At 39.4% G+C, this 20,635-nt stretch overlaps 1 protein-coding gene across 5 annotated transcripts in view; it reads right to left on the bottom strand.

Moving 5' to 3' along the window:
* ptprn2 (protein tyrosine phosphatase receptor type N2) overlaps window positions 1-20,635 on the bottom strand; it is a 266,847-nt gene that overhangs the window by 151,640 nt on the left and 94,572 nt on the right. For all 5 annotated transcript variants that reach the window (XM_090199919.1, XM_090199918.1, XM_021563054.3 and 2 more), the window contains exon 9: window positions 18,826-18,912. In XM_090199919.1, the coding sequence (XP_090056045.1) occupies window positions 18,826-18,912 (87 nt within the window). The remainder of the gene's footprint in view (window positions 1-18,825; window positions 18,913-20,635) is intronic.

Raw genomic sequence — 20,635 nt, forward strand, 5'->3', positions numbered from 1 at the left:
GCAGGTTGAGTTCAATAACTACAGGCAACTGTATGGTGAGATGCCGGAGGAAGCTTTGAATAGGTCAGTAGCCTACAGAGTAATGTGAGAAGACTGCAATTTCTGAATTTATGTAGATATTGTAAAAAAAAGTGTTTTGATCACTTTGAAATGTATCAACAGGTCAATGTAGAATAAACAACCCTTTACATAATACCATAGAAGCAGTGTTCTGCTAATATAACAATGTACACCTTTCATCATCCTTCCCAGCTGATACAGATACTGCGCCCATCGGCATTGCCTGGTGGTAATGGGGCTACCTTGGAAAACATGTCGGGGCGATCATACCTTCCTTTGTGGTGTCCCGTATTCAACAGGAGTTGATCCTGGTGCGGAATAAACAGGGTTTCTCCCTCAATTCATTAACAGAAAAAGACCATATAAGTAAAAGTTGTGTCAAGTACAATTTTAATGCGGAGTGCAAGATCTCTCTCCATTTAGAGACATCAGTATCAAGCCCGTCTGTCAGTCGGGACTCACATCATCTTGCAAGTCTCCAAGTGCTTGTTCCATAGACGCATCTGTGAACACATACACAGTCGCGGTTCTATTACCAACGGCAGTTAGGATAGGTGATATTTGACAAACAAAAATATACTATGTTGAAGTTTGAAGAGGTCAGACTATACCTACCTAATTCTGGGCAACCCCATCGACGACCGTTGGTGAGCAGGCAAGAGGTGAGGCTGGAGGTAAGGTCTATGCCAGCGCCCCATTGATGGGCATGGCAGCATAGATCAGTTCCTGACCCCTCATCAAAGACACTGGTCTGTCACACACAAACACGGAGCACTGATTACATTATCAATGGTGGTCATGATTAGCGTAGTGGAACCAACCTGATCGCTGCATTCACCTTTCAATTTCACTTCAGATATCATATGTGAAGTGAATAGAATGGTAAACGCAGTGATCAGGCTGGTTCCACCAGGCTAGGTTATGAAGGTGAATTGGGACAAAACTCTAAACTGTTTTGACCTTTGAACAGGTCAAATGTCACCAACCTAATTCAAGTGTCCTCCCTGTTCCATGTATAGGAATGCTCACGGCGAAGTCATGTCTGCGTGATGCTGAGGGTCCCCTTGCTGGTCTTCTCTATGTTGCAGGTTCGGCTGCAAACTGGACATCTCTCAAACAACTGCAGCAGGCAATCTGAATGAACAACGTACTTCCTGGTCGAAACATTGTAAGTAAACAACCGAATGTTCAAGGACTCGAAGATTACAACGCGGCTGTGAGTGATAGCTACCTCCTTTTGAAGTAGTCCCTGATACACATGATTTTTTATGTATTTCATTTGACGATTGTACATTGGCAATACCAAGGTAGTTTTTTTGTTTTGTTTAAATATGATATGGCTTAAATTGTAGAGGTTGGGTATATTATGACCTAAAAGCTGTTATATAGTGCGGCCCTTGTTTGCCGATGTGAAACGGAACAATTCGCTTTTAAGATAAAACTGAATAAATATTCATAGATTTATTGTTAGGGCTAGGATAAAGGATTATATCATTAAAAACCTGCCTAGGTTCTCTATAGGAATAGGCCTATGCAATCCTAAAATAATTGGTGTTATTACCTTTCACGTAAAAATAAATCCATCTCAATATAAAAAATGTAAATGATGATTATTCTTCCGATACACACTGGCAAATGGATGGATTAGGTATTGTCAAGAGGGTTGTTGTCTCTAGTGTGTGGCAGGCTGGTTAACACTGGGATAAAGTGATTCAAGTTAACGGTAAAACTAATACAATAATTGGCTTATGGAAGCACTTCTCTAAGCGAGAGAAAGGTACATTATATATTTCTATTTAAGCTATCTATGTTACCTTTTATATTATTGATCCTAATGATATAGGCCTGGGTGTTTGGCTTGCGGTCGGCTCTGGCACGGCCGTGGCACGATATAACAGGAATACTGTTATATAATGTGATAATATATATAAATAGATAAACAGGATATGATGCGATGACTAAGACACATTTTACTTGCGGTCATTAGCGGCCGTTAGAATCTATGCTCCATTTTCCTTCTTTTGTCGAAATAGAACAGGATATAATGAGGACTACATGAAATATGTCTTGCATTTAATGGTCATAAAAAAAGGACTGGTCTTGAGATATATTTAGGTTGTTTTCTCTTCATTAAATAAAATAAAAAAAATTGTATAAAATGAACTGAGCAGGCTGGGTTGACATGCTTACAGCCTTGCTAGGACTTTCTAAATATATGAGCAGGCATTTATAAGATTGTGCTGTTATTATTTCTATTAATATTATCTGATATTGTTACTATTTTCTTATATATATATATTTTTTTTTTACTGTTTTCCATGTTATTTGGTTAGTTCTCTTAAGCATCCTCATAGATATTTATGTTGTTATCATGGGACTGCCCATATTTCCTTCTGGCCAACACCAATTGGCGGCCAAGGGTTTGCCTTAGGACGCATCAGGGAGATGGTCTGATGGTCTTAGTAGCAACAGACCTAAATATGGTGGGAGTTTTTAGTGGGCAGAATATTAAGACAATTGGAGGTTTACAAAGTTGCAGCTTAACAGTGCATATTATTATGGTACAGCTATATGGACACTTAATCATCATGGTGCTTTTTAATGGTAAGTTTACAAACATTGGTTGTGGTAAGTATCATTATGGTAAGTGGGGAAATAAATATAGAAAGTTATAATTGGAATGGCTTAGCAGATCAAAAAATATACATTTTTACATGGCTAAAATAGAACAAATATAATATCTATTGTTTACAGGAAACTCATTCTACAAATATAGATGAGATTGGGTGGAAAAAGGACTGGGAGGGAGAAATATATTTTTGTCACGGGCAAAGAAACTCAAAAGGTGTGATTTGACTAATTAATACAAATGTTGATCCGATTGTGCAAGCTGTGCAAACAGATCCTCAAGGAAGATGGATTATTTTAAATATGCTATTGGACCAAAAACAGATCTGGCTAATGAATCTATATGGGCCAAATAACGATGATCCACACTTTTTCGAAAATATATATAATAATCTGTTGAGCTCACAAGCGACGAAAGAATCTATTATTATGGTGGGAGATTATAATACGGTTTTAAGTACCTCAATGGATCGTACAGGAAATCACTCTACAAACGATCACCCTCAAGCACAAAGATCATTGATACATTAGAACTAGTGGATATATGGAGGGTGAAAAACCCTGGCCTAGTGAGATAAACTTGGAGGCGGCTTAATCAAGCTAGCAGTCTTGATTACTTCCTGGTCTCATTCTTGCTGGCATCAAAAGTAGAAAAAAGTATTAATAGGAGACCGAATGGGTTCAGACCACCATCTAATTGGCCTCCATTTAACTCTTACAAAATTTCTACTTGGACAGGGATTTTGGAAATTTAATCCAAGCCTATTGGATGACAATTTGTTCTCAACTAAGACAAAATAATTCATAATTGACTTTCTTGTACAGCATAGGTACAGCAGTTCCCCTTATTGCATGGGACACTTTCAAATGTACTTTCAATACAACACTCATCATTAAAACAAAAACAGTTTAGGTCAAAAAAAGATTAGACTAATAAAGGAAATAGAGGAAGTAACAGCGCAGGTAGAAGGTAATGGAAACTGTAGTATAGCGGCACAAAATAGGTTAGAGGAAAAACAAAAAGAATTGGAGGTACTTATTCAAGAACGATTAGGTGTAATGTATTACAAAAATAAAGCAAATTGGAATGAAAATGATGAAAAACTTTTTTTCTTGAATCTTCAACATAGAAAATCTACCAAAAATAATTTACAGAAACTCATTACAAATGGAGTTATCCATGATTCACCAAATTATATTTTGAAAGAGGAAAGTGTATGTTTTATTTTCAGTCTCCTGAATATCCACTGAATGATGTTAACTATATGTCATGTACTGTCATGTTGTGTCTTGTCTCTGTCCTTTCCCTTCACCCTGTCTCCCTCTGCTGGTCGTTGTTAGGTTACCTTTTCTCCCCCTCTTTCCCCCAGCTGTGTCTTGTCTCCTCCTAACCACCTCGTCACCCCTTTTCCCACCTGTTCCCTTTTTCCCTCTGATTAGGTCCCTATATCTCTCTCTGTTTCTGCTCCTGTCCTTGTCGGATTCTTGTTTGTTGTGTTTCATGCCTGAACCAGACTATCGTCATGTTTGCTGTAACCTTGTCCTGTCCTGTCGGAATCTGCCGGTCTATCTGAGCCTACCTATGTTTGGTTATTAAAGAAGCTCTGTTTAAGTTAGTTCGCTTTTGGGTCCTCATTCACTCTCCGTAACACTATAAGGATTTCTTTCCTAATAATAATAACGTAAAAATAACAAATTTACAGAAAGACCCGTGTGAAGGCCAACTTACAGAAGAGGAACTTTGAGGTAATAAAATCTTTTCAGTCTGGAAAAACACCACGGCTTGACGGTATACCAGTAAAGGTATATCAGACCTTTTTTTGAAGTACTCGGAGATCCCTTATTAACATATTTTAATTACTCCTATACAAATGGTAGACTTTCAGGTACTCAAAAAGAAGGTCTGATTTCATTACTACTAAAACAGAACCCAGGTGGTAAGTATAAAGATCCAATCCATTTAAAAAACTAACACTTCAATGTTGTGATGTGAAAATCCAGGTGAAATGCAGGGCACATAGAATAAAAAAAGGTTTTACCAAATATTGTTCACCTTGATCAGACAGGTTTTTTACATGGATAATATATTGGAGATAAAATACAACAATTACTTGCAACAATTGAACATTATGAAACAAAGATACCAGGCCTGGTCTTCATAGCAGATTTTGAAAAGGTGTTTGATAAAGTACGACCAGAATTTATAAATAAATGCGTGGATTACTTTAATTTTGTTGAATCTCTTATACAATGGGTTAAAGTTATGTACAGCAACCCCAGATGTAAAATAGTAAATAATGTTTACCACTCAGAAAGTAGTGAGCTTTTAAGAGGAGTAAAACAAGGCTGTCCGTTGTCTCCATATCTGTTTATTATGGCCATTGAAATGCTAGCTATTAAAACAAGAACATCAAGTGTTTAGAAATACAGGGGATAAAAACAAAAGTGTCAATGTATGCTGATGACTCTAGTTTTTTTTCTAAGTCCGCAATCTGGATCCCTGAACAGTCTAATTGAAGATCTTGATCACTTTTCTGGCCTCTCGGGATTAAAACCTAATTATGACACGTGTACCATATTTCATACTGGATCGTAAAAAGAAAAACAGTGTTTACACTACCTTGTAGTTGGGCTTAGGGTGTAGTAGACATACTTGGTATTCACATCTCAAAAAATATAAATGAACTTACCACAATTCATTTCAATAGAAGGTTGCCAAAATTGATAAGATTCTGCAACCATGGAGACTCGTCTATTTATGGAAAAATCACATTGAATAACTTTTTGGTCCTATCACAGTTTAATTACTTACTAATGGCACTGCTCACTCCAGATGACTCGTTTTTTTAAATCATATGAGCAAAAAAAAATTCATTTTATTTGGAATGCTAAGCCAGACAAAATTAAACATACCTATTTATATAATGAATATGAGTTTGGGGGGCTAAAATGATTAAATATTAAAGCTTTAAACCTCTCACTAAAAGCTTCACTCATACATAAATTATACTTAAATCCAAAATGGATCTCCAGTAGATTATTAAGAAAGGGTCATCCTTTGCTCAAAAATTGCCTTTTTGCCTTCATACAGATTTCTCATTTCCATCTAATTGAAAATGACATTTTGTTTAAAGTATCGCCCTTTCTTAAACAAGCCATACAAACAAAGCTGGTTACAATTTCAGTTTTGACAGCTTAGGATAGATAACACTCTAAAGTTTCCAAAACTGTCAAAATATTGTCTGTGAGCATAACAGAACTGATATTGCAGGCGAAAGCCTGAGAAAAGAGTCACTTCCTGATTGGATATATTTAGAAACCTCTGCGTTCCTATGCGTCCCTATTGAGCAGTGAAAGGGATAGCAACCAGATTCCTTTTTCTATGGCTTCCCTAATGTGTCTAGTGTCACAAGACATAGTTTCAGGCTTTTATTTAGAAAAATGAGCATGAGCGACAACATTGCGTAAGTGGTCAAGTGGTAATTGTTTCTCTCGCTCCTACTAAGAAGCCAACTGACCCGGTTGATATATTATCGAATAGATATTTGAAAAACACCTTGAAGATTGATTATAAAAAACGTTTGCCATGTTTCTGTCGATATTATGGATCGAATTTGGAATATTTTTCGGCGTTGTCGTGACTGCAATTTCCGGTCGATTTCTCAGCCAAACGTGAAGAACAAACGGAGCTATTTTGGCTACAAAAAATAATCTTTATGGAAAAAAGGAACATTTGCTGTCTAACTGTGAGTCTCGTGAGTGAAAACATCCGCAGCTCAAAGGTAAACGATTTCATTTGATTGCTTTTCTGATTTGTGACCGAGCTGCCTGCTGCTAGCTAGGCATAATGCTATGCTACGCTATCGATAAACTTACACAAATGCTTGTCTTGCTTTGGCTGTAAAGCATAATTTCAAAATCTGAGATGACAGGGTGATTAACAAAAGGCTAAGCTGTGTTTCAATATATTTCACCTGTGATTTCATGAATATGAATATTGTCTAGTAATATTTTTTTGTCCGTTGCGTTATGCTAATTAGTGTCAGTTAATGACAATTCTCCCGGATCCGGGAGCGGTAGTTCCAAGAGTTAAGAGAGCCAGTTTCATCACAGTGCTTGATGGTTTTTGCGACTGCACTTGAAGAAACGTTCAAAGTTCTTTAAGACATGAAGGTCAGTAAATACGGAATATTTAACGTAATGAAGGATTGTCGTTTGTCTTTGCATATTTGAGCTGTTCTTGCCATAACATATGGACATATAACCTTGTCACAACACAGCTGATTGGCTCAAACGCATTAAGAAGGAAATTCCACAAATTCACTTTTAAGAAGGCACACCTGTTATTTGAAATGCATTCCAGGTGACTCCCTCATGAAGCTGGTTGAGAGAATGCCAAGAGTGTGCAAAGCTGTCATCAAGGCAACGGGTAGCTATTTGAAGAGTCTCAAATATAAAATCTATTTTGATTTGTTTAAAACTTTTTTGGTTACTACATAATTCCATATGTGTTTTTTCATAGTTTTGATGTCTTCACTATTATTCTACAATGTATAAAATAGTAAAAATAAAGAAAAACCCTTGAATGTGTAGGTTTTCTAACATTTTTGACTGGTTGTGTATGTCTGCAGAAGCAATTGCCCCATACCGGGCTACATACACATCAGAGAAAAATCATTCTCTGAGACAAATAGGCAGAAAGCCAACAGCAATTTGTAAAAAAACAAACAATCTAGGGGGCCTCCTGAGTGACGCAGCAGTCTAAGGCGCTGCATCGCAGTGCTAAAAGCATAACTACAGACCCGGGTTCGTTCCCGGGCTGTGTCACAACCGGCCGTGATTGGGAGTCCCATAGGGTGGAGAAAAGGGGGGCAAAAATAAATACATCTAGTTCATCTATAGGGTTTAATGGTGGTGTGATGGAGGCAGATACTTCTACATCTTAGACACAGGTCAGGAGATTTGTTGTATTACTATGTTATTTACAGCGCACTTAATTCAGACCCCTTGACATTTCCACATTTTGTTATGTTACATCCTTATTCTAAAATTGATTAAATTATTTTTTTCCCTCATCAATCTGCACACAATACCCCTATAATGACAAAGCGAAAACAGGTTAAGAAATGTTTGCAAATGTATACAAATAAAAACAGAAATACCTTATTTACATAAGTATTCAGACCCTTTGCTATGAGACTCAACATTGAGCTCAGGTGCATCCTGTTTCCAATGATCATCCTTGAGATGTTTCTACAACTTGATTGGAGTCCACTTGTGGTAAATTCAATTGATTGGACATGATTTGGAAAGACACACCTGTCTATATAAGGTCCCACAGTTGACAATGCATTTCAGAGCAAAAACCAAGCAATGAGGTCGAAGGAATTGTCCGTAGAGCTCTGAGTCAGTATTGTGCCAAGGCAAAGATCTGAGGAAGGGCAAAACATGTCTGTAGCATTGAAGGTCCCCAAGAACACAGTGGCCTCCCTCATTCTTAAATGGAAGAAGTTTGGAACCACCTGGCCAAACTGAACAATCGGGGGAGAAGGGACCAAGAACCCGATGGTCACTCTGACAAAGCTCAAGAGTTCCTCTGTGGAGACAGGAGAACCTTCCAGAAGTACAACCATCTCTGCAGCATTCCACCAATCGGGCCTTTATGGTAGAGTGGCCAGACAGAAGCCTGAGGAGTCCTCAGTAAAAGGTACATGACAGCCTGATTGGAGTTTGCCAAAAGTTACCTAAAGACTCTCAGACCATGAGAAACAAGATTTTCTGGTCTGATGAAACCAAGATTGAACTATTTGGCCTGAATGCCAAGCGTCACATCTGGAGGAAAACTGGCACCATCCCTACTGTGAAGCATGGTGGTGGCATCATCATGCTTTTGAGATGTTTTTGAGCGGCAGGGACTGGGAGACTAGTCTGGATCGAGGGAAAGATGAGACGGAGCAAAGTACAGAGAAATCATTGGAGAAAACCTGCTCCAGAGTGCTCAGGAACTCAGACTGGGGCGAAGGTTCACCTTCCAACAGGACAACGACTCTAAGCACACAGACAAAAATGTCAAGCGGTCTGAATACTTTCCGAATGCACTGTAGGTCTTTTAAATAATGCCAGGAAAAAAAACATTTTTCTTGATTACAATATTACAATTCACAAGACATTGAGTCAAAAAAAGTATTGCAAAAAGAAGTATCACAATGATCATAATAAAACATGTTATTCCAGCCCTACTGCCAATACAAAAATTGTGGATAAGACACAACCAAACATTGTGTTAGAGCAGTAGTTGTGGGGAAATGCCAGAATTCTAGGATGTTTGAAGTGTGAAGGGGCATTGTCAGGTGAAATTGCCCCCTGGGCCCTGTTCAAAAGTAGTGCACTACATAGGGAATAGGGTGCCATTTGGGACGCACATCAAGTCATTTTTCACCCGTTGAGTGTGGCCTGGGATGTCTAGTTAATTCCAGCCTCTTTGTATGAGCTGGGAGAAGATCTATCATCACACTGGCACCCTATAGTAAACCAGTCTGAGAGAAGACTGTCCGTCACAGCCACCATAGGAGGCATGTGTTGCATCTCAAACGGCCCCCCTAGTCCCTATATAGTGCACTACTTCACTATATAAAGAATAGGGGACGCACCCATGTACGCAGCTTTGAATGAGCATTGAGTGAGCAACGTTCCTCACTTTTACCTTCTCAAAGAGAAACGTGCTTCTTTTATTGCCTTCAACTGAGCTCTGTTTGCTCTCTCAAAGGTCTATATTTCCACAATCACTCCAACATTCTCCCTGGTGCCAACGGTATGCCAGGAATCTTGATGCATCTCAAATGAAACAGTTGTGTTTTTCTTCCCAATTTTTTTTGTAAATATACTCTGGAAAAACCACTACTCTAGGGTGATTGAGTTGGATAAGTTATCTACCAAACTCAGCTGGTGTTCTGTGTAATCGAATGGGGCTTATAAGCTCAGTGCTCATATTAGCTTAGTTGGGGGAAGTGTGTGTGTGCGACTGTGTGTGTCTTTGTGTACGTGTGTCACCGCCTGTCTGTCTGACTGTCTGCGCCTGTGCGTGTGTGTTTGTGCTCGTGCATGCATCGGTGTGTGTCTTTGTGTTTTGTGTGAATGCTTTTGTCCATCAGTTCACCGGGTTCAGTTCCTCTCAGCGTACCTCAGTGTTCGAGGAGGTCACTCCCCCTAGTGTCTATAATCAGTAAAACTCATACGTAATCACCATATTCAAAGAAACGTGCTGTTTATACTTTTTTTACATAACAGTACTCAATGTACAAACTGAAATCCATCCAAAACATGCACCCCAACGCTAAACCACCTCATTTGTATCATGATAATCCTTTCATATGGCCCGTATCCTGTCCTATGGAATATCTCTTTTCACCTCATTCAATCTCATCCTGCACACCTACAGAGAGAGAAGCACAAGGCTGCTTCCCAAATGGGTGCCTTTTGCATTCCTTTGATATTTTAAGTAGAAATTGTGCACCAATATTTAATTTTAAAAGCCTGTTATTTTAAATGAAGTGCCCTTTAATATAGACCACATGGAGAATTTAAAAAAATAATAAAGACTTGCTAGAGCCAAATTTCATTATTTTTTACATTTTGTCACTCTGTGACTTCTAGAAAGGTTTTAACCCATTTAACCCCAACGTTGCTCCATGTTCGCCATCATTCTAGTCATTTTGCTGCTTGGACAAAGTCATTTCTGAAGAATGATTTATTTAATGTGATTATTATTTATTTCATTTTAAGATCAACCCTGTTACGTGAACTGAACTCTTGTTTAAATGTGGCGGAACTATTCCTTTAAACATTAAACCTTTAATCGTCAAATCCATAGGCAGTGCGCCCATAAGTCTAGGGGAAGCTTTGCCTAAAGTAAGTTGAATTAAATTGCCAAAATTATATAGCCTAATTAGCCTAGACTTGTCTATACATAAATAAATAAAATCATTCAAAATAGTCTACTAAAGCATGATTTGGCCAGAGGAATATTAGCTTCTTTTAACAAAAAGTTCTAAAATCGCGTTTGCCGACAGTTGCAGAACTCAACTTTCTCTACCGCTGCGCTAGCAGGATTCTCGCTGCTCACCTTCCCACAATCCCCTGCACATTTCTCTGCGTGCCCTCGTTGAAAATGAATTGGGGAGGAACTTCTCCTGCCTCATTCGTTGTTGGTGAAAACCTTCTGTCGGAAGTAAAGACAGCGCACGCAATTTGGGCAGTGCACTAGACAAATACCAAATACATTGTATATGATTGTTGAGTTGTGACTGTCAGTGAAAAGTAGTGATGCCCCACGTAGGCATTTCGTAATATTTCAAAATACAGTCGTGGGAAAACATAGTTTGGAAAGGAAATACTCAAATCTGTATTTTAATTTATCAAAATTCTCAACTTAATTGAGCTAACAACAGTATAGCCTATCTTATTGGCACCCCCGGTGAGTGCACTGCACATACTTACTATTTAGAATTGTTGGGGAAATGGTACATTTGTTTTTGGACAATAATTTCCTCCTGCAGTTTAGATGGGCATTGTATTCTATTGCTGTCTCCCCTTCTCGTAGGCCTATTATATGGATCAGACAACGCCTGTTTGTCAGTGTCAGCAGAGTAGGCTAACCTGCAATTTGTCGTATTACAAAGGATTCTGCAAATGTCTCCAGTCATATAAAGTGTAGCATAATTGCATGACATGTGTTTAGAAAAGGCAACATTTTTCCTGTGCAAAGAAAGAAGTACGTATCTGATACATCCTAGGCCTTCACCTAGGACAACCTAGGCCAGCCATGCATTGAACTCTCTTTTTTTGTGAACAGTGATTGAGTTATATTATAAATTATGATTATCGAATCTACTCATCACATTACCAATAGTAGGCTATCTTACATACAGTCGGTCTGCAAATGCGATGAAGCATCGAATGCTTTATTATAAAAGGTGCATTTTTATGGTGTTATTAGCTTCCCCAAACTTGAAACTTCCCCAAACTTGAAACTCGTGCCGCCTATTGTCAAATCATAGTGTAAAAGCAGGTGAGCTGGTTCTACCTTTTTATGGTGTTTTGTGGTAGAAAACTGAACGGGACCAGCATAACACGTTAACTGTTGTATAATTTTTTTTAAGTACCCCCCAGAGGAAGTTGATGCCACACCTTCAACCTTTCCTGTCCGAGAAAGGAAATGCACGTTTAGGTTCCACCTCTGAAGAATGACAAAGCTACTTATTGGGTGTGGGAATTTCCATGTGGAGTTCATAAACATGAACAAATAGAGAACACTGACAGCTGTCAGTGTAACTAGCTAGCTAACCTTATACAGCTAGCTAATGTTATTAGTGGCCCAATGCCAGGTGGCCCTATGGCTGGTTCTGGAATTGTCATAAGCATTGATTTGAGGAAAAATTGTGGCTACGAATCTAGTTAGAAAGACTTAGACGAAGTTCCTGTTATATGGATAACTATTGAAAGATAGCTGATATGTGTTTTTCAACATTGTAATGGACACGTTGCAAACTTTGGTAGGTAAGCTGCTGGCAGGCTTTGGCACAGCAAAGTCAAGTCAGCCTGTGCTCATGGTTCTCACAGGGGAAGTGAAATGATAGGCTACAATGACTTTGCTCATGATCATGCACGCCGCAAAATGACATGCAACTATAACATGCTGACCACACCGTTCGCGTCACGTGCACGAGCGTTGCAGAATAAATGTGCACATACATGTTATTCAATCATTGCACCCACACTGCATGCGCGCGTAAACAAGCGTCTGCGTAGCCACGTGCTAAAATAGAACTTGGTTATATTTGTGACGCTTGATGCGCTGCAAGTCCCGCCTCTCCCATCTCCTTATTGGTTTTTCGGAGCAAATACCCACGTGGGTGATTGAAAGATTAACTGAGGTCCACACTCCAGTCCAATTGGTGGAAATGCACCTTAAAGTTGGTCAGTCCAAAGAAGAAGAATAAACGTGAAGGAGGAGAGATTGCTAGAAACAAACTCTGTTTCCCTTTTTATCTGCGGATTAATTGTCGGAGTAGAGGACCTTGTGCATTTCAGGTAAACAACCCAATGTTTATATCCCAGGACAAATTAGCTAGCAACAGCAAGCTAGCTATCTAAATTGCCATAAATGTTTTAATGCTTTACGACCTGTCCCCAATTAACATAGTTGGTTCAGAGTTCCGTTTTGATATTCTAACCTGTGTGTCCTGATCGTGTCTGGTGTGGGTGGACAAAATCAACATGCGCACGATTGCGCACGCGGATGTACGGTCTGCTCAGTCCCTTGAATTTCTGGCTAGACACTTGAGGTTTCTAGCTGTCGCTACACCAATCAAAACAGTGGAGCGTGGAGTGAAGCAAGAATTTAGTGGTCAAAAACATTTATCTTGGGGCGACAGGGGCAGGCCAAATGCTATCATGTTATGCAATTATACCATTTATAAACTGGTTAGATATGTATTTTGTAGGGGGGGGGGGGGGGGTTGCACCCCCTATTATTATTTGATCCATGGCTCAGGTGGCCAAGTGGACACAAGGCTATTTGTCCCTTCAAAGAGGAATCACTTTTTTGCTGTTTCTGATTAATAAACAATGCAAAGGGGTGGTAACATTAAAATAAATGTTACCAGCCCTGAATCAAAGCATAGGCTGAAAATAATTTGTCATATCATAGGAAAAGACAACGCATTCAGACGGATTTGCACAAAATGACAGTTCGGATTTGTCACTTCAAGGCCAACTATATCATACTTTGATTAAAACTAGGACTTATTGACTTAAGTCGTTGTGCAACATCATGGGTAACCTCTGGCCATTGACTTTCAGCTAGAAAAAGTGGATTTCTTCTGGTGTGGGCGTTTATCAAATGTGAAGCTTGTATTCAATTGCCCCTCCCTGTTGCACACAACAAGCTTCCATTCCCCCTGTCACAAGGGCATTTATGTCTGATTTAAAATGAAATCATAATCTCTATTACAATCAACACTCATTTTATTTGGCACTTAATAGGCACTTACTGTAGTGTTTTTTTTTTAAATGTAACCTCTTGAGATGGGAAAATGTGTTTTTTTATGAAGTCGAACATGTTCTCTTTATGACAGAATGTTCAAATTAGATGAACGTGTTTTTGGACAAAGTTACACTTATCAAAAAGGCACAGAATTGGTGGAACGACCCAGTGCACTGCTTTGACTGGAGCCCTATGCACTATGTAGGGAATATGGTGCCATTTGGGATACAGTCAGGGTGTCAGTGTGTTCTGACCCATACTAGCAGACAGTTTGTTCACATCGAGATGGGTGCTTTCATAGTCTCACCTGCTGAGCATACTGGAGAGAAACACAATGTGCTCCGGCTCGCGTCATCCGCGAACAGACGGCCATCATTACTCCATAAATACGCTTCTAGCACAGCGCATTTAGTCCAAAAGCAGGGAAAAACAGGGCAGACAAAAGATACATTAGCAGGCATCTGTATCTCTGTATATCTGTCTCCTGGAACAGAATATGTAGGCGCTAAGCTATCAGCTCGGTGTGGCATAATAGAGCCGGTCTGGACAGAGATGCATGACTCGTAGCGCTCATCCCTCATGAGTAATGGACAAGTTAGTTGAGCAATTTCGAATGACTTGTAGTTGAAACTGTTTTGTTGGTTAAAATCTCATTTGGTGGGTTTGCCTAGTTTGTCCTATCACTAAAATCAAGTATGTTATACAACAATAACATACTGTATGTTACACAATAATAACATACTGTATGCCATTAATCAGCCTATTTTATCCACAGCAACTTAGTTATGCAAGCGTACATTTTTCATATGGGTGGCCCCAGCGTGAATTTTTCAAATGGGTGGCCCGAGCAGGAATCAAACCCATGATTATTGGCAATGCAAGCACCATGCTCTACCAACTGAGCCACATAGGACCACAATGATAATTTGTCATATTTACCTCCAAAATAATGTAACTAAGCACCTAAATAGCAGTAGGCATCCATAGAAACAAAGCCTACAGTTTGCACCTCTGGCATCTAAGCATATAATAGTGTTGTATGAGAAGCACCCAGACATCCCCTCCCCTGCTGTAGGGGCTTGAAAGGATTGTCAGACTTGATTTTTACAGGCCTTGTCTGCCTCCTACATGGTCTGCTTCCAGCAGCATATCCATAGAACTACCATGAGAATCTAGCTGGGTTCAAGGATAGTCCACCATGCCATTAATAAATGAACACTGCTATCTCTCTGCAGTGGGATTCTGTGTGTGTGTGTGTGTGTGTGTGTGCGCAAGCTTATGTACTTGCGTGTGTGTTTCTCAAGTCTTTTCACAACAAAGAGCATATTGTTAGGAAACATGACTGTTTTTTAAATGTGTTTAGAGTCATCGACAACAACAATGCAGCGGTGTGAATCCAATAGAGACATCAGAATACGTTATGTCCCAAATGGCACTCTATCCCCTATATAGTGCACTACTTTTGACCAGAACCCTATGGATCCTATATAGTGAATAGGGTGCCATTTAGGACGCATACTATATGTGGAGGTAATTAGAGCTGATTTCTCTCCCCAGAGGAAGTCAAACACACAAAGGTCAGAATAACAACAAACGCCTACACACTCTGCTACTGCACTGCAGGGGCAGCTCCACACACACAGTACTTAGTGCTTCTGGAGTGCTGGACAACCTTTAATCTGTTCCCTAGGCTCACATTGGAGTTTTTTTTAACATCACAAAAAACGTCTTCCTCTTCTGAATTATAAATGGTCTTTTAGTTTAGACCAGGGGTTTCAAACTTAATTCATGGAGGGCTGTGTGTCTGCTGGTCTTTGGGACTTCCTTTCAATATGCAGCAATCTACAGTTGCTACATCAATTTTTGGGCATTGAAGTAATGATATATAGCCATTGGTTCTAGAAGAATATTACTCATGAGGCATTCATAAGTTGAGGTCGACCGATTATGATTTTTCAAAGCCGATACCGATTATTGGAGGACCCCAAAAAAAATCTGATACCGATTAATCGGCCGATTTAAACATTTTTTATTTGTAATAATGACAATTACAACAATACCTAATGAACACTTATTTTAACTTAATATAATACATCAATAAAATCAATTTAGCCTCAAATAAATAATGAAACATGTTCAATTTGGTTTAAATAATGCAAAAACAAAGTGTTGGGGAAGAAAGTAAAAGTGCAATATGTGCTATGTTAGAAAGCTAACGTTTCAGTTCCTTGCTCAGAACATGAGAACATATGAAAGCTGGTGGTTCCTTTTAACATGAGTCTTCAATATTCCCAGGTAAGAAGTTTTTAGGTTGTAGTTATTATAGGAATTATAGGACTATTTCTCTCTATACAATTTGTATTTCATATACCTTTGACTATTGGATGTTCTTATAGGCACTTTAGTATTGCCAGTGTAACAGTATAGCTTCCGTCCCTCTCCTCGCTCCTACCTGGGCTCGAACCAGAAACACATCGACAACAGCCACCCTCGATGCAGCGTTACCCATCGCTCCACAAAAGCTGCGGCCCTTGCAGAGCAAGGGGAACAACTACTCCAAGTCTCAGAGCGAGTGACGTTTGAAAAGCTATTAGCGCACACACCGCTAACTAGCTAGCCATTTCACATCGGTTACACTGACTAATCTCGGGAGTTGATAGGCTTGAAGTCATAAACAGCGCAATGCTTGAAGCATTGCGAAGAGCTGCTGGCAAAACGCACGAAAGTGCTGTTTGAATGAATGCTTACGAGCCTGCTGGTGCCTACCATCGCTCAGTCAGACTGCTCTATCAAATATTAAATCATAGACTTAATTATAACATAATAACACACAGAAATAAGAGCCGTAGGTCATTAATATGGTAGAATCCGGAAACTATCATCTCGAAAACAAAACGTTTATTATTTCAGTGAAATACGGAACCGTTTGGTATTTTATCTAACGGGTGGCATCCATAAGTCTAAATACTGCTGTTACATTGCACAACCTTCAATGTTATGTCATAATTACGTAAAATCCTGGCAAATTAGTTCGCAACGAGCCAGGCAGCCCAAACTGTTGCATATACCCTGACTCTGCATGCAATGAACGCAAGAGAAGTGACACAATTTCACCTGGTTAATATTGCCTGCTAACCTGGATTTCTTTTAGCTAAATATGCAGGTTTAAAAATATATACTTATGTGTATTGATTTTAAGAAAGGCATTGATGTTTATGGTTAGGTACAGTCATGCAACGATTGTGCTTTTTTCTCAAATGCGCTTTTGTTAAATCATCCCCCGTTTGGCAAAGTTGGCTGTCTTTGTTAGGAAGAAATAGTCTTCACACAGTTCGCAACGAGCCAGGCGGCCCAAACTGCTGCATATACCCTGACTCTGTTACAAGAGAAGTGACACATGTTCCCTAATTAAAATAAATTCATGTTAGCAGGCAATAACTAAATATGCAGGTTTAAAAATATATACTTGTGTATTGATTTTAAGAAAGGCATGGATGTTTATGGTTAGGTACACGTTGGAGCAACGACAGTCCTTTTTCGCGACAGCGCACTGCATCGATTATATGCAAAGCGGAACACGCTAGATAAAATAGTAATATTGTCAACCATGTGTAGTTAACTAGTGATTATGATATATTGATTGTTTTTTAAAAGATAAGTTTAATGCTAGCTAGCAACTTACCTTGGTTTCTTACTGCATTCGCGTATCAGGCAGGCTCCTCGTGGAGTGTAATTAGAGGCAGGTGGTTAGAGCATTGGTGGTTAGAGCAGGTGGTTAGAGCATTGGACGAGTTAACCGTAAGGTTGCAAGATTTAATACCCGAGCTGACAAGGTAAAAATCTGTCGTTCTGCCCCTGAACAAGGCAGTTAACCCATTGTTCCTAGGCCGTCATGGAAAATAAGAATGTGTTCTTAACTGACTTGACTAGTTAAATAAAGGTGTAAAAAAAAACACACACACACACACACAAAAAAAAAAAATCTAAATCGGTGTCCAAAAATACCGATTTCCGATTGTTATGAAAACTTGAAATCGGCCCTAATTAATCGGCCATTCCGATTAATCGGTCGACCTCTACTCATGAGCTCAGTGAATCCGTCTTACACCATCAGAAACCAAAATATAAGCTTGTTTCACTCCAATGGATGTAAACAATGTCACTGTAAACAAACACAGCTTCAAAACATGGTTAAAACTATAATTTAGATCTCATGGCTGGTCGGTCCTTTGACCCATAGCTCCCTCTATGAATTTGAGAGTGGTTACATTTCTCCAGGCCCATCCCTGAGCTGTCCATCAAAGTGGTGGAGTGGCCGCTTTGTTATTGTTTAAACTGCAGATTGCTAGTTTAAAGACCTAGACAACCAGATGAGGGGAGTTCCTATCCAATCAATGGCCTTTATTGATCAATCAAGTACAAGGGAGGAGTTTGACATCCCTGGTTTAGACTGTTATGTCGACAATACCTTCCAGGCACACTCATCAACAACAACAAAAACACAAGCTGTGTGTGTGCATAGGGCTGTGATGGTAATTGAAGAACCTGTATAACTGACAGGTATGGGTTTCATAACTTTAGTTAAATTTAGATAAACCTAATATTATTATAAAAAATAAATTCTAATTATAACCGTCTAAAATCTATTATCTATTCATCTTTCTACATCAGCTCCTATTTACAACTTTCCTTTGATGCTCAAGCAGCTAATATGCGAGATGCACGGAGTGTAGAGCGCTATAGGCTATGGGACTTCAGTAAAAAAAACATTTGATGAGGGGGCTTTCTTTCATACAATGCACGTTTCATTGCTTGCTAGGAGATAAATAAATCTGTTTCCTTAAAAATAAAGGTTGGATGTGTCTGACTATTCATTATTATTCAACAGCAGTCGACAAGGTTGTTCTGGCTCTGAGGCCTATAATGCTCTAATATTGTGTAAAATGGACAACGTGCCAATCCTCTCTAACCTGGCTATGTCAGTTTCCGTGTACATTGGCCTGGCCAATTACCGTAACCTCAAATTCCAAGAACATCACAGCCTTATGTGTGCGTTAGTGCATGTGCGCGTGTGTGTGTCCTGTAATACGTACGAGAGGTGGAGAAGGTCGGTCAAGTGGAGGTTGACCCTCCGACCCAGACGTTCCATCAGGTCCAAGCCCTGGTCAGAGGTGAGGGAGCTGGGAGGACAGAAAGAGAGAGCATGTTATCAAAGATAATACTCCTTCATTTTAGTATACAACCAACCAGCCACAGAACCAACAACAACCAGCCCTGTAAATTAGCATGACTGGGTTTCCACATCTCATCGCCATGTACATAAAATAACAATTATTAGACACACCAGACACACGAGCTTGCACACACACACACAGTATAGATGTGCACGCGTGGACACATGCACGGACACACACACAGTATAGATGTGCACGCATGGACACATGCACGGACACACACACAGTATAGATGTGCACACACACAGTATAGATGTGCACGCATGGACACATGCACGGACACACACACACACACAGCCTTGCACCAGGGGAATAGGGATCAGGTGCCTCTTCAGGCTTGGCAAATCACCTGCATTTTCCAGCAATGAGACAAACAATAAGGTGCAAATGGAACCGGCGTGAGGTGTAATGGCTGTATCATATGGACGTGCGTCACTCACTCTCACACACACACACACACACACACACACACACACACACACTAGATGAATAATAATGTGAAAATGGAATGGATGTGTGAAAGTGTAATGGTTCTATGATAAAGCCATACTCCATCTGAGCTCAGTCCAGTGGCTGCTCTCTCACTCAGAGAGGAAATCGCCCAAGGAAACAGAGTCTACGTCCCACATGGCACCCTATTCCCTACATACTACACTACTCTTGACTAGGGCCCATGGATTATCCCTAAGGGCCCTGGTCAAAATAAGTATACTGTACAGGAAATAGAATGCCATTTGGGACGTAGACAGAGGATGCTCTGTACCCAGGAAATGACAGGGCTAGATGAAGATCGTTGGGGTGAAAGATGATACTGTATGAAGGTATGTAGGTACTGTATGTAGGCTGCAAAATATATCATGTACTGTACGTACCCTTCTTTGTCATATGTTTTTCCTTTAAAGGATTTAAAGGAATCTTGGAAGACTAACCCAATATTGGGGTAAAAGAGACCAACCAACAGTGGTGTAAAATACTTTAAAGTACTACTTAAATAGTTTGTGGTATCTGTGCTTTACTTTACCATTTATATTTTTGCCAACTTTTACTTTTACTTCACTACAATTCCCAAAGGAAATAAATGTACTTTTTACTCCATACCTTTTCCCTGACACCCAAAAGTACTCGTTACACTTTGACAGGAAAATGGCCCAATTCATGCACTTATTAAGAGAACATCCCTGGTCATCCCGACTGCCTCTGATCTGGTTGACTCACTAAACACAACTGCTTTGTTTGTAAATTATGTCTGAGTGTTGAAGTGTGCTCCTGGCTATCCATCTATAACAAATCAAATAAAACATTGTTTCGTCTGGTTTGCTTAAAATAAGGAATTTGAAATTATTTATACTTTTACTTTTAATACTTGAGAATATTTTAGCAATTCCATTTACTTTTGATACGTAAGTATATTTAAAACAAAATACTTTTAGACTTTCACTCAAGTAGCATTTTACTGGGTGACTTTTACTTGAGTCATTTTCTATTAAGGTATCTTTACTTTTACTCAAGTATGATCATTTTGTACTTTTCCCAAAACTGCCAACCAATAACAATAGACAAAATTGTAAATGTAAACTGGTGTGCATCCTCAGGTACACTCTTAGAAAAAGGGTCCCAAAAGGATTCTCCCCATAGAAGAAACCTTTTTGGCTCCAGGTAAAACTATTTT

This window comes from Oncorhynchus mykiss, chromosome 15 (genome assembly GCF_057628025.1).
Source record: "Oncorhynchus mykiss isolate SJ-2025 chromosome 15, ASM5762802v1, whole genome shotgun sequence".
NCBI classification, from domain to species: Eukaryota; Metazoa; Chordata; class Actinopteri; order Salmoniformes; family Salmonidae; genus Oncorhynchus; species Oncorhynchus mykiss.